Genomic DNA, 11875 nt, shown 5'->3' on the forward strand with positions numbered 1-11875 from the left:
TTCTTTTAATTTATTATTTCAGCTTTTTGCATCTAGTTCGTTTTAACCGCCATGATGCTAGAAAACCTGACCGGAAATCCCGATATCCTTGTCCTGGTTCCTCCGCTGTTGTTCTTTTACATCTTAATGCATGGTTGCCCAGGAAATTGTGCGTCTTAACTAATCGGTCCCGAAAGACGTCGGTGCTTCTGCACCCGGCGAAGATTGACCTTGTGGGGGGAAAATTTACTCAATATCATGACATAAATCTATCATACGCTGACTTACCATAATGCTAGTTTCCTGTGGGATCCTGCCAGGATCGTGTAGAAGAACGTCGAGACCCACGTCGATTTCCCGGGCAGCCAGAGAAGGTGTACTTTTCTCAATCCCAGGAACTATCGGCCTTCTACACGGCCACTGCCAGGAACTGGAAGAGGAAAATATTTCCCCATCACCGGAGAGCGCTTGCCTTTTGCCACCGATGTCAGGAACTATCAGCTAGGCCCTAAAAACAGCGATACGATCGCTACAGGGAACACGTATTGGGTCCCACACTAACTATTTTGTTTTGTTTTTGCTGATGAACTCTATAGTATTCAAGTAACACACAATCTATCATAACAATATAGTTTTATTTACTATATTTTTGGTTCAATACCTACCCAGACAACCATTTGGTGGGTATTTTGAATTTGCAACGCAAATATACATGCAAATATACCTGTAAACATATCGTATATAATGTAGCAAAACCAGTATATACGTATCATTTTGGAGGCCATATAGGTACAATAGGAAACATAAATATTCTTGATTTGTATTGTATTAAATTACGATTTGCACGACTTGTCATGCGCATCATTTTCGACTACCCTGATTCTTTTTGGAATATACTATGACAATTTACATTATCATACAGATGATTGAGGTTGTCATATACGACATTTTTCGTAACAATATGGAAAGTTTGACGACTTATTTGGTCGTCTTTTGCGACTTGAGTGCAGGGCTCTCATTTTCCGTCAGTTGAATAAAAATAAGATTATTATTTTTTTATACTTTAAACCAATCAGTGTATTCATCCATAAAAATAATAAAAATGAGATTATTTCAAAGAAATGCATTTTTTGCTGTCAAATTCAAGTTTATATTGTACAAGTTTATTATTATTTGCCAGATTGCTGATTTTATTGTTAGTACCTGGACTTGATCCCCTAACCATACGATCTGCAGCTCATGATGGTTCCTCGAAGCTATCTGGGATATATAAATTCAAGGGGATTTGCTTCAAAGGCATTAAACGAAAAGCAAATCGTATATTTCTATAACTTAAATCTTTTAAATCGTAGAACACGTCATCGATGATCTAAGGATAGACCAACATTTTGAAGCCACCTTTAATTCGATTCCAATCATCGATGTCCCATTATCATAAACGATTTTATTGAACTTTTTTGTATTCTTTTACGATTGCCAGCAAATACGTTTTACGAAAATCAGACATGCGAATTAATTTGCAAAGGTATACGATTGCATGCACATTATTACGAATCAATGCAGTTATATACGTTTTTTATTTTGAATTATTTTATGCATAGCACGACAAAATCTCTCAGTCACGGCTGATCACCGTATATCCGTCGTTTCACGGATTTTTTGCGAATTGTCGTACACAAAGGTCGAGTTCATATGTACATAAATACGAGTCTCTCTTCTTGTCGTAATAAAATCATGCAATGTTTTCAAATACGATAAAGAATATGCATGAACCGCACATTGTAGGTGCAGATATACGAAAATGAGTATAAATAACATTCTATACGATGTAATCTGTAAAAGAAAATACGACTTCTGGTTGTCTGGGTAGAATCAATCATATATTTGTTGTTAAATCTATCAAATTTACAATTGAATCAATTATACCACTACAGTGGAATCGATCATATTTACAATTGAATCAATTATACCACTACAGTTGAATCTATTATATTTCTAGTTTAATGCCTAAAATCAATCATACAAATGTAGTTGAATCTATCATATCTACAGTTGAATCAATTATACCATTAAAATTGAATCTATTATATTCATAGTTGATTGCATAAGGTCAATCAGCAGTTTGTAGTTGAATCTATTTTATTTATAGTTGAATGCATAAAATAAATCATACAGTTGAATGCATTATAATGATAGTTGATTGCGTAAGGACAATTAGAAGTTTGTAGTTGAATCTATTATATAAGTAGTTGAATGCGAAAAAATCATCTGCATTTCGATTATTGGAATAACAAGCTGAAATAATTGGAACAACTGTCGTTTTTTTTCCCCGTGCAGACGTCATCTTGAAATACAAGCTGGCGGCTTCCGCTACCCGCATACTAAAAAAACTATATCTCAAATAGACAATACAATACATCTACAGTCCTAGAAAATGTGATTGGCTTTGTAAAAGTAACTTTAATTTCAAACTTTACTTTGACAACGATAAGAACAAAAAATGAACGTTCATGTGAATAAGTGATGATATCTGGAAAGGTGAATAAATGGTGTGAACTATTAACTTCAATTTTATCTATAATCGTTGTACTGTTCTCGAACCATACCGCTTAGCGTTCATCTAATGTGTCAAACTCACACCAACAGAGACTGAAACGAGGGTCAGAGATGCCAGATGGATTGGAAAAAGAAAACTCTGCTCGGATTCATGAAAATATTATATAAATACATTCATCGAATATTTGATCAATTATGGATAAAAACAAAAACAGGTGCATTCTACATACAAAAATAAAACTTCCATTATGTTTAGATAAAAGAGTTGTGTTGAGTTTAACATTTAGTATTCGTTAAAAAAAATAATTTTTCGTTATTTATTAGAAATACTACATTCAAAAATAAATATATTTCAACCCCTTTGCCGGGCAATGATTTATCGGATTTGATCTTTTTGTGCTTTATTTTATTTATCTCATGAACTGTGTAAAACACATGGTGTTTGAGTTCAAGAAATATCATTTCTGCTTCCATTTAATTTATTTTCTATAATATGTGATTTAAATGCAATGTCCTTTATTTTTTTCAGTTTCTCTAACTCTTATCGGTATTAGATCGAAGCGGCTTAGATCTATAACCTTTTTTAGTTTCACATTTTAATTTCATATTCATTTTTGTACAATTCTGAAAAAATCAGTCTAGTTGGCATCACTGTCGACAAGATCAACATAACAACAACAACCATCAAGAAATTTTCGTTTTTCGCGTTCATATTTCCAACTCCCGACGTGCCGTAGCAGCAGCAGCGTTCGACGAACGACAATCGGCAGCTGCGATAAGGACAGGAGCTGCAATTTCAGGACTTACAGGAAAACGGAGACCAGCAATATTCCAACAGGTAAATTTCATTAACAAACATCAATATTAACACATATTAAAACATTTTTTTGTATTTCAGCACATATTCGCTGGAGAAGAAATGTCCTGCTTGGAGTAGAAATCCTGCTCCCTGGATCCAGCAGCTACGCCAATGTTTGGGTGGACACGAGAACTGCACCTAGTGAAGGAGCTAATAATCCTCATGTCTAGAGAGACTGGTTCTGAAATGGTCCCCCCACTCCAGGAGGATCCTTTTTTTTGCATTCGACCACTGTCAAATCACACACCCGGTGTTGATTGATGGATTAATTGAGTTGTAGGTAATTAAGTTTATTTACTAAATATGATATAGAAGTGATAAAAAGTGTATCATAAAAGTGAATAAAATGAATATTAAAATATAAAAATCTTTGTTTTTCATTTTCTACCAAAAACAACTTTCTTTTATGTGTGCGTGCCTTTTTCCAGTACGATTCAGAATACGGTTCGCATAACGTTGGAAGAACGTCATATCGTATCGTTGAACAACGATTACTGTTAATTTTTAGTTAAAAGAGAACTTTAAAAATAACTGTAACCAAAACAGTTTGATGGCCAGAATACGATTTCCATGAGCGGTTTTTGAACGTTATCTCAACTGTTTGTGTGACAGTTCTCCCGTATAAAACTTTTAACAGTTTTTAACAGTTACATAACCTAACAACATATTTAAAATACAATCAAATTGGAATTTACGATTCATGCAATGTATTTTACAATTCCTATAATAGTTTGCTGAAAGTACTTTGTATGCTTTATCAAATCGTTTTGTGATTGTTTTAGAAAACGTTTAGTTACAATCCTCGTTTATGCGGGTAACCTTTGAAAATCTGTTAATCGCTAAAAATCGCATGAATTGTCTCCAATATTATATTGGGTTTAAAGGCAAAACCAGTATAAGTTGAATTCCTCTTTCTGACTTTATCTTGATATCTAAGATGGCGGCTTCCACTGAACTGTAAATGACTAAAAATCGCTTGAAAGCTTTACAATATTGGTAATGGGTGAATGGGCTTAACTAGAATAACCAGACCCTGTTAGTTTTTGGCACCTTTCACCTTATAACCCGTATTGTGGATGTTTCATTAGATTTTCAGTAATTTATTGCTTTGAAAAGAAATGCGAAAGTCACCATCTTGGATTAATGATGACTTCAGATATCGAAATTCGACTCCTTCCAGTAATTTCTTCCACCCAATACTCATATTGCGGGAATTTCATTTGATTTTCATTGATAAAAGTTATTTGAAATATTCAGCAGATGCCGCCATCTTGGATTTCAAGATGACGTCTGAAAGTGAAATTCCGTGGCGGTTTAATGTGATTTTTTGTCATTTTCAAGATGGCGTCAGATAGCGAGATTCGACTTCTACTAGTTTGGCTCTTTTACCCAATACCAATATTGTCGGGGTTTCGTGCGATTTTAAGTCAATTACAGCATTTTAAAGTTCAGCGGAAGCCGCCATCACGGATTTTAAGATGGCGTCAGATAACGAAATTCGACTTCTACCGGTTGATCTCTTTCAACTAATACCTATATTGAAAGGGTTTTATGCGATTTCAGTCATTTACAGTATTTTCAAGTTGAGTGGTAGCCGCCATCTTGGAATTAAAGATGGCGACGGACAACGAAATTTGACTTCTATTCGTTTATTACTTACACCTAATAACCATACTGTGAAGATTTCATGATATTTTCAGTTATTTGAAGCTTTGAAAAAAAGCGGAACCCGCCATCTTGGATTAATGATGGCATCAAGCAACAATTTTTATTCTACTATTTGGGCCCTTTCACTCAATACTCATATTGTAGAGATATTCATTCCACTTCCGGTAATTTGAAGTTTTCAAAGATTATTAATTTTTTTTTTATTGTAACTCAAAAACCCACACATGGAACTTATCAAAAATGTGTAAAAATTTGAATTCCAATTCAAATATGTGCTATCTAATCTGAGCGTGTCCTGTTTTGACATCTTGATCGAGAACTGTCACTAAGTTTCATGGCGGTTTAATAATCAGGCACTGAGTACAAAAGAAAGCTTGGAGCAAACTTCTCAGTTTGTGTTTTATTATAGTTTAAACAGGGTATTAATAACTCTTTCAAAACAACTAAAACAATTGTTGAAAACGCAGGTTTAAGTGGTGGAATAGAGTTATCTTTATTCATGTGTCGTCAGTCTAGTCATTACATAACTACACAATTCATTAGTGATTGCTATTGTCGCACTCTCCAATTATCATATTCTCAACCGGGAAAGTACTAATTTCTCAATGTGTACTTTGACATTTCTACCTAGAATATCTTTCAACACTTTTGTGTTACCACGAACCCAATTTGAGTAGTCTCGCCTAACCGTGTGATGAGGTAAACATTTATACCGCGTTTATCATCATCACCTTTCATCAGCAATCATCGATCTATTGTTCTCGATTGCGAATTGGAAATATCAAGAGGAACCAAAACAAACTAACAATGTAATGGTTCTGCTGCAATCGGCAGCAATGTGGATCCGCCGAAACCGTAAGTATCAACAACAATATATTTAATAAAAGATTTATCTGAAAACATGTGGTCGATTCAAGAATATAAGCATTTTGCATGACCATAATTAAACCGTCAAAAAAGGAGCTGCTCAAGAAAATGCTACAATAAAACCATTATAAAACATGAAATGCTAGTTAGCTTAATCTGTGTTACTTGGGTAGTGATCAAAGTTATCCAATAAAATTTCATTACAATTAATTTTGTTTCAAAAAAGGTACACGTGATGGAAGCCGCGAGACGCAAATTAATTTTGGACACCCCCGTCAAAAGCCCGATACAATATCATAAGCTATAGAAAGGTAATAAGTACAAAAGACATTTTACAAAGCAAAAGATGTTATGATTGCCACACGCTCATTTTCATTTAACCATTCTTGAATGAAAAATAACCATTTTCAGGTTTTTGCCGCAGAACTGCCAATATGGTTATTTTTCATCAATATTTTAAGGAACAATTTTAACCATATTCCTAGTTTTCGGGTATTAACCGAAAAAAGAATGAAAATTTAACCTCAATCGAAAAACAGAACCGAAAAAACATTGTTTGTCTCCTCAATCGATCTTGCTTAAAATCAAATGTTTCCAATATTTTATAATTTCCTGTAGACTTTCGTAACAGTTATTCCCAAAAGACTACACTGGTGCAATTATTAGGTAGGTGGACATTTTTAAACATTGGCAGTGAACTATAAAAACTAAATTTATTTTCAGGAATCGGATAATCTCACCGAATATTTCGTTACCGTGAATGAAGAAAACAAGTCCCAGCCAATGCAGGACTCCGCTCGATGGAATCTGGCGCGACAACTGGCAAGACAGCAAGCTGCCGGATTCGAATCATGCGACAGACATAATCGAAACTTATGGCCATCGAATGTCGGTCGCTCAACAGCACCGACAACTTGAATGATCCCAGACGGCCAATATCTTCCTTCCGACTTAGCCTGGAGGAAAAAGGCAGCGGAGCGGATCATGTATCGCTGGGTAATGGTTCACCGCTCGGCTTTAGTTCCGGATCCGATCGACATATTGCGGACATATTGGCCGGACCGCACGGCAAAGTGTCTGTACAGTTTGGCGACTATGAGTGACGGGCAACTTTCGTCCCGGGCTTCTACACTGGAAAGTGAATTCTTTGTCTCAAGTACGGATCTTAACACGGGCGATACGATTTTCCTGAAGCTATCTGAAGAATGTCAGTTTTGAACATAGAACCATGCGTGGCCTGGGATAACTCTACGTACGAATCTTGAACTCCTGAGGAAACTAAGTGCATGGTAACTAGAAATTGTTGTTTGCACTGCAGTCAATGTAATTTCTATTTTTAATTCCAGGTTTTCTCGTACTGATCTGGACGATATCCACCTAGTTATATAATCAAAATTTAATATGGGCTGGACCTGTTCAAGGTTTAGCGAAAAATATTCATGCCGCACAAGATTTGCTACAGAATTTTAAGCTATACGGTAAAACCATACGATTCTAGGCCCATTAGTGAGCAACCGATGCTTCTTGTCGCGTAAGATTTAAATTTCATGAAAAACATTGAAATGTAACAATAGAGTGATGAACATAATTCTGACAATAAACAAAGCATTCCGAAATCAAAAGTTCTTTCTGACTATCCCAGATGAAATTTTCATCAAATAAAAAATGCTTCCATTTTCCAACTTCTTCGTCATATTCAATACGGTTGAAAAATAACCATATTTCTACTTCTCCCCGAAAAGTCATTTTATGGGTTCTCATGAAGAACTCATAAAATGGCATTTCCCGGGAGAAGGTCAAATATGGTTATTTTTGAAACATAAATGGTTTAATAGTTTCTAGCGTGCATGTCCAGTAATCCTAAACGGTCATCCATCAATAAATTGGACCTCAATCATTCTATCATTGAATTCATAGTCCAATTTTCAAATACACAGCATTGAGTTTGGAATCTAGATTCTAGATTCAAGTTCTGAAACTAGAATTTAAGAAAAAAAAATCAAGATGTTTAATTGATCGTTTCCTCAAAATGAACTCATCGAACCATTTGACATCTCACCCATTGATGAAATACTGTTTATTATTTCAAGATGTTACATTGATCATCAATTATTATGGGAAAACACATTTCGCACCCAATTGAAGCGAATTTTGAAAGAAAAGATGTTCGGTCTCCAAGAGCCTCAAGATCAATTGAGAACTAAACCAAATAGAAAGAATAAAAAACGAATTCCATCATCGACACTTCTGTCTGACACACACCCTCCACAAAAAAAAAGCCAAATGAACTCGCGGCGCTAACAAGGAAATCCATTATGCATGAGAAAAAATTCTGCTGGTCCATCGTTCGTCAATCGTTGTTGGTTGATGCCATCATACCTACTCATCAGAGTGGACCTTCAAAGGAAATTCCCTGCACTCATCTCATCGGAAAGTGGCATTAATCCACTCCTACGAATTTTAACGCGCAAACATCAACCAATATTGAGAAAAAAAACTGTTGGTATTTTCCCAGTCCCCAAAAGCCGAAGAAGTCCAGAAATTGAAGTTTTTTTGTTTGGGTACTTTTTTCTAATGATTACGGTTGTCCCATTTTGAAAAAAAAAGCTGGTGTGAAATAGGGGACCAAAGATCAAATTAAAAATTCGTCTAATCAATAATTCAGCTACCGAAGACGGAGGACGATTGCTTGCCGAATGAAATATGCATGAACTGACAACACTCTTCGGAACATTTCGGATAGCAAGAGCGATTGACAAAGGCGAATCGAATCGAAGGAGGCCGGCGTTTTTGTGTTGGTTGTTTTTTTATCGTTTTTCGGTTTGTGAACTTCAAATTTCTTCGTTATGCATTGGTCATTAACACTTGTCATGGTTTGCTACTATTCAAATTGGTCGACAAAAATTCAAGATTGCTGAAGTGGCCGTTATACTTGTGGTGCAAATCGCACCACAGTTCGATGCCTTTGCGATCTGGGATGTCGCTGGTCATTCGGATTTCGCGGTCGATGTTCAGGTATGAGGCTTCGAAGGGGATTTTCGTCCCGGGTTCGGTTTTGTGGATCGGATCCCATCGGAAGGGCAGCCGTTTATCTTCGGGTGGCGTTGGGTTGGAGAATTTGGCAAAGTTGGTCCAGAGCCGAGCCATTGTTGTTCGCATTTGGTAGCTTCGGTTATTATCTGGGATCTCTTTGACGAGGATCGAGTGGAAAAGGTAGAAGAGTTCGTCCATGTGGAACGCTCCTTTGATTTGCGGAGGAAGTCTTAACATGGTATGACCGTAGTTAAGGTCTCCGTCGAAAGCAAAACGGTAACTGTAACAGTTGGAACTGGGCTGAAATTGACTCATCAAGTAGGACAAGACGTAGACAGTAAATCCGTAGCGATCCGAGTTGAGTTGCATGAGTTCAATTAGAGTGTCCTCGGAGAGCTCCTTGTCCTTGAAGTAGTGTTGAAGAATTTCTTCCCCAATTATTTTGGCTTGGGGTCCAAAGAAGTCCACATTCAGGCTTCGAGGAACCAGACGATGAGGTTCTCCTTTAACGTCTTCAAAATGTTGTAGTTGACTCCAAAGTTCCAAAGACCCATCGGAGCTATTCCAGCCGATGATGATCGGCATTCCGAAAGAATCCGGATCACGTAGCAGATCCATGGGATCCCTAGTGAATACCGGATCAGGTCCATCAGCTCGTTCAATCACATGATTGAATGGAATCCAGTAGATCTTCTCCAACTGCTTTTCACGCTCCGTCAGTACTTCGAACTGTTTCTCCACCAACTTCCAAGCCGTTGCCTTCCTCAAAACCTGTAAAGCTTCAACATCCGAGTTACCGCTGTAACCAAACACTTTCGCTAGAGCCCTCGACTTCTGTACCGCATCCGAACTGTAGGCAAAGTCGCATAGCATGTGTCCACTCTGCATGATCGCCTTGTGGAAGTATTTCCTAGACGAAGGAGAACAGCAATGCAGTGAAACCGAATTTCCTCCGGAACTCGCCCCGAACAGAGTTACATTCGATGGATCACCTCCGAAATAACAGATGTTTTCGTTGACCCAACGAAGTACCAAACGCTGCGAACAAAAAGAAACTTTCAAGTTCAGAACACTTCTAGACTAAACATCTTCTACTCACTTGATCCTTCAAGTTCATGTTTCCTTCGACTCCAGCATCCGGTAGACACAACAACCCCAAAACTCCCATTCGATAGTTGAACGTAACCACAACTACTCCTTCCTGTACCAAGAAACTGGGATTGTACAGCATACTGTCACTACTGCCTCCAACCTGTCCACCTCCATGGATAAACACCATCACCGGAAGCGGTCCTCCAAATCCCTCCTTCGTCGGCAACCGGGGTGAGTAAACATTCAAGAACAGTCCATCTTCACAGCCACTCAACTCCCGAGTCTGAATGTTAATCCCAACGAAGGCACTTCGCTCCCTGGAACAATCCAGAACAACCGCAGGGAACTTTTCCAGCGGCACCGGCGGTGCAAAGCGCAACTCCCTCAACGGAGGTTTAGCGTAAGGGATACCTCTAAAGCAGTATAGATCACCCCCGTTTGGGCTCTTCTCCCGAACTCCACTCAACAGACCCTGCCGTAGTTTCATCATCTCTCGATCGGAAACCTCTGGAACCACTTCCGGTGTTCCTCCATTGGTGGTGCCTCCATTAGTTATTCCGTTATTGGTGCTGGAGGCGGATTGTTGGGGTCTACTTCTCATAACCATCTTCACTGAACACTGTTACTCAACTGCTTACAATCGTACGGCCGTCCAGGCGATTATATTTGATCGATTCAAGCGATGCCTTCGCATAACACTCTTTCACACTTCAAACCTCAAAAGACAGCTGTGAGAATGTTTGAGTAAATGCAAAAACAAAAACGCATATTTTTAATCGATGCTAATGTAAGCAGTCACACTTCCCAGTTGCATTTCCGCAAACACGTTTTCAGTCCCGGCTAATTTATTCCTGTTGCAAGTTATGTCAGACACTTTGTCTTAGGACAGGGATCATTTGCGATCTTTGGTCACAATGTTGCAATTTTTTTTGCATAACTGAAGTAACCAGAAGTAGATAGCAGAATAAGCAATCGAATCAGCATATAACAAATGTATCACACTGCAACAAAGGAATCAATGAAAGACCATTGAAAAATTTACATATTTTATCAAAATGATTAACGCTATGAGGGCGTATTAATAGTTTTTATTTGTAAATGTCCTTTAACGGTCGGGCACATATGAAAAGGTGTACCTACAAGATGTAAGATTTTCGCATTTTTTTTATGGGTCGTATTGTACATTGATTTTGGAAAGGTTAATTAATGCAGCATATAAGGACTGTATTCAACAAAACATGCAACACTTTATGTATGAAAATTGGTGAAATTTTCAGTGATATTACCTTGTTATATAATGTTCACATTTAAGGTTTTTTTAATTATCTGACAATTTGCGCCGGGGGTCTTCAGATCCTCCCTGCTATTAAAAATTGGGTTCATTTTAACGATTTAAATACACGTGTATTTTTTCAGGTTTCTAAAAATTTTATTTTTCGAGTGAGATTTTGTTATATTTTTTTAAATAAAATAAAACCATATTTCAAAGCTGAAAATCATAAAATAGCACATCAAAACATATCGAAATTTAACCAGATTTTCAAACAAAATATTTAAAAAAATTAATTAATAACCTTCAACATGAAAAATTGCGAATAAGCTTTAAATGATGTTTGAAAGTATCGTCTAGATCACCGAATATTCTGCAAATATAACCGTTGTTTAATCCAATGATCGAACAACTTCATTCACAAAAGAAGGTAACGCGCGCTTCTTACAACATGCGAACAAAAGTTCTTATCAAGCAAGAAATAACACTATTTTTTCGTGTTTTGCAGAGTGTTTGCAGCAAAACTGACTTTAAGTTTCAACCAATAATCT

The 11875-nt window shown here is 37.0% G+C and overlaps 1 protein-coding gene across 1 annotated transcript; it reads right to left on the bottom strand.

Annotated features, from left to right (window-relative positions):
* Positions 1-8735: 8735 nt before the first annotated feature.
* Positions 8736-10674, bottom strand: LOC129747122 (esterase B1-like). The gene is made up of 2 exons (XM_055741155.1): positions 10062-10674; positions 8736-10000 (listed from the first exon to the last, which is right to left on the bottom strand). Exons 1-2 carry the CDS (start codon positions 10659-10661, stop codon positions 8798-8800), a joined length of 1803 nt encoding a protein of 600 aa, XP_055597130.1. The 5' UTR covers positions 10662-10674; the 3' UTR covers positions 8736-8797.
* Positions 10675-11875: the final 1201 nt, after the last annotated feature.

This window comes from Uranotaenia lowii, chromosome 2 (assembly GCF_029784155.1).
Source record: "Uranotaenia lowii strain MFRU-FL chromosome 2, ASM2978415v1, whole genome shotgun sequence".
Lineage (NCBI taxonomy): Eukaryota > Metazoa > Arthropoda > Insecta > Diptera > Culicidae > Uranotaenia > Uranotaenia lowii.

Excerpts from the sequence above, each read along its gene's own strand:
- LOC129747122 (XM_055741155.1), bottom strand. The coding sequence starts at position 10,661 with ATGGTTATGAGAAGTAGACCCCAACAATCCGCCTCCAGCACCAATAAC. Across the intron at positions 10,001-10,061 it reads ACATGAACTTGAAGGATCAA|CGTTTGGTACTTCGTTGGGT; the intron begins GTGAGTAGAAGA and ends TTTTGTTCGCAG.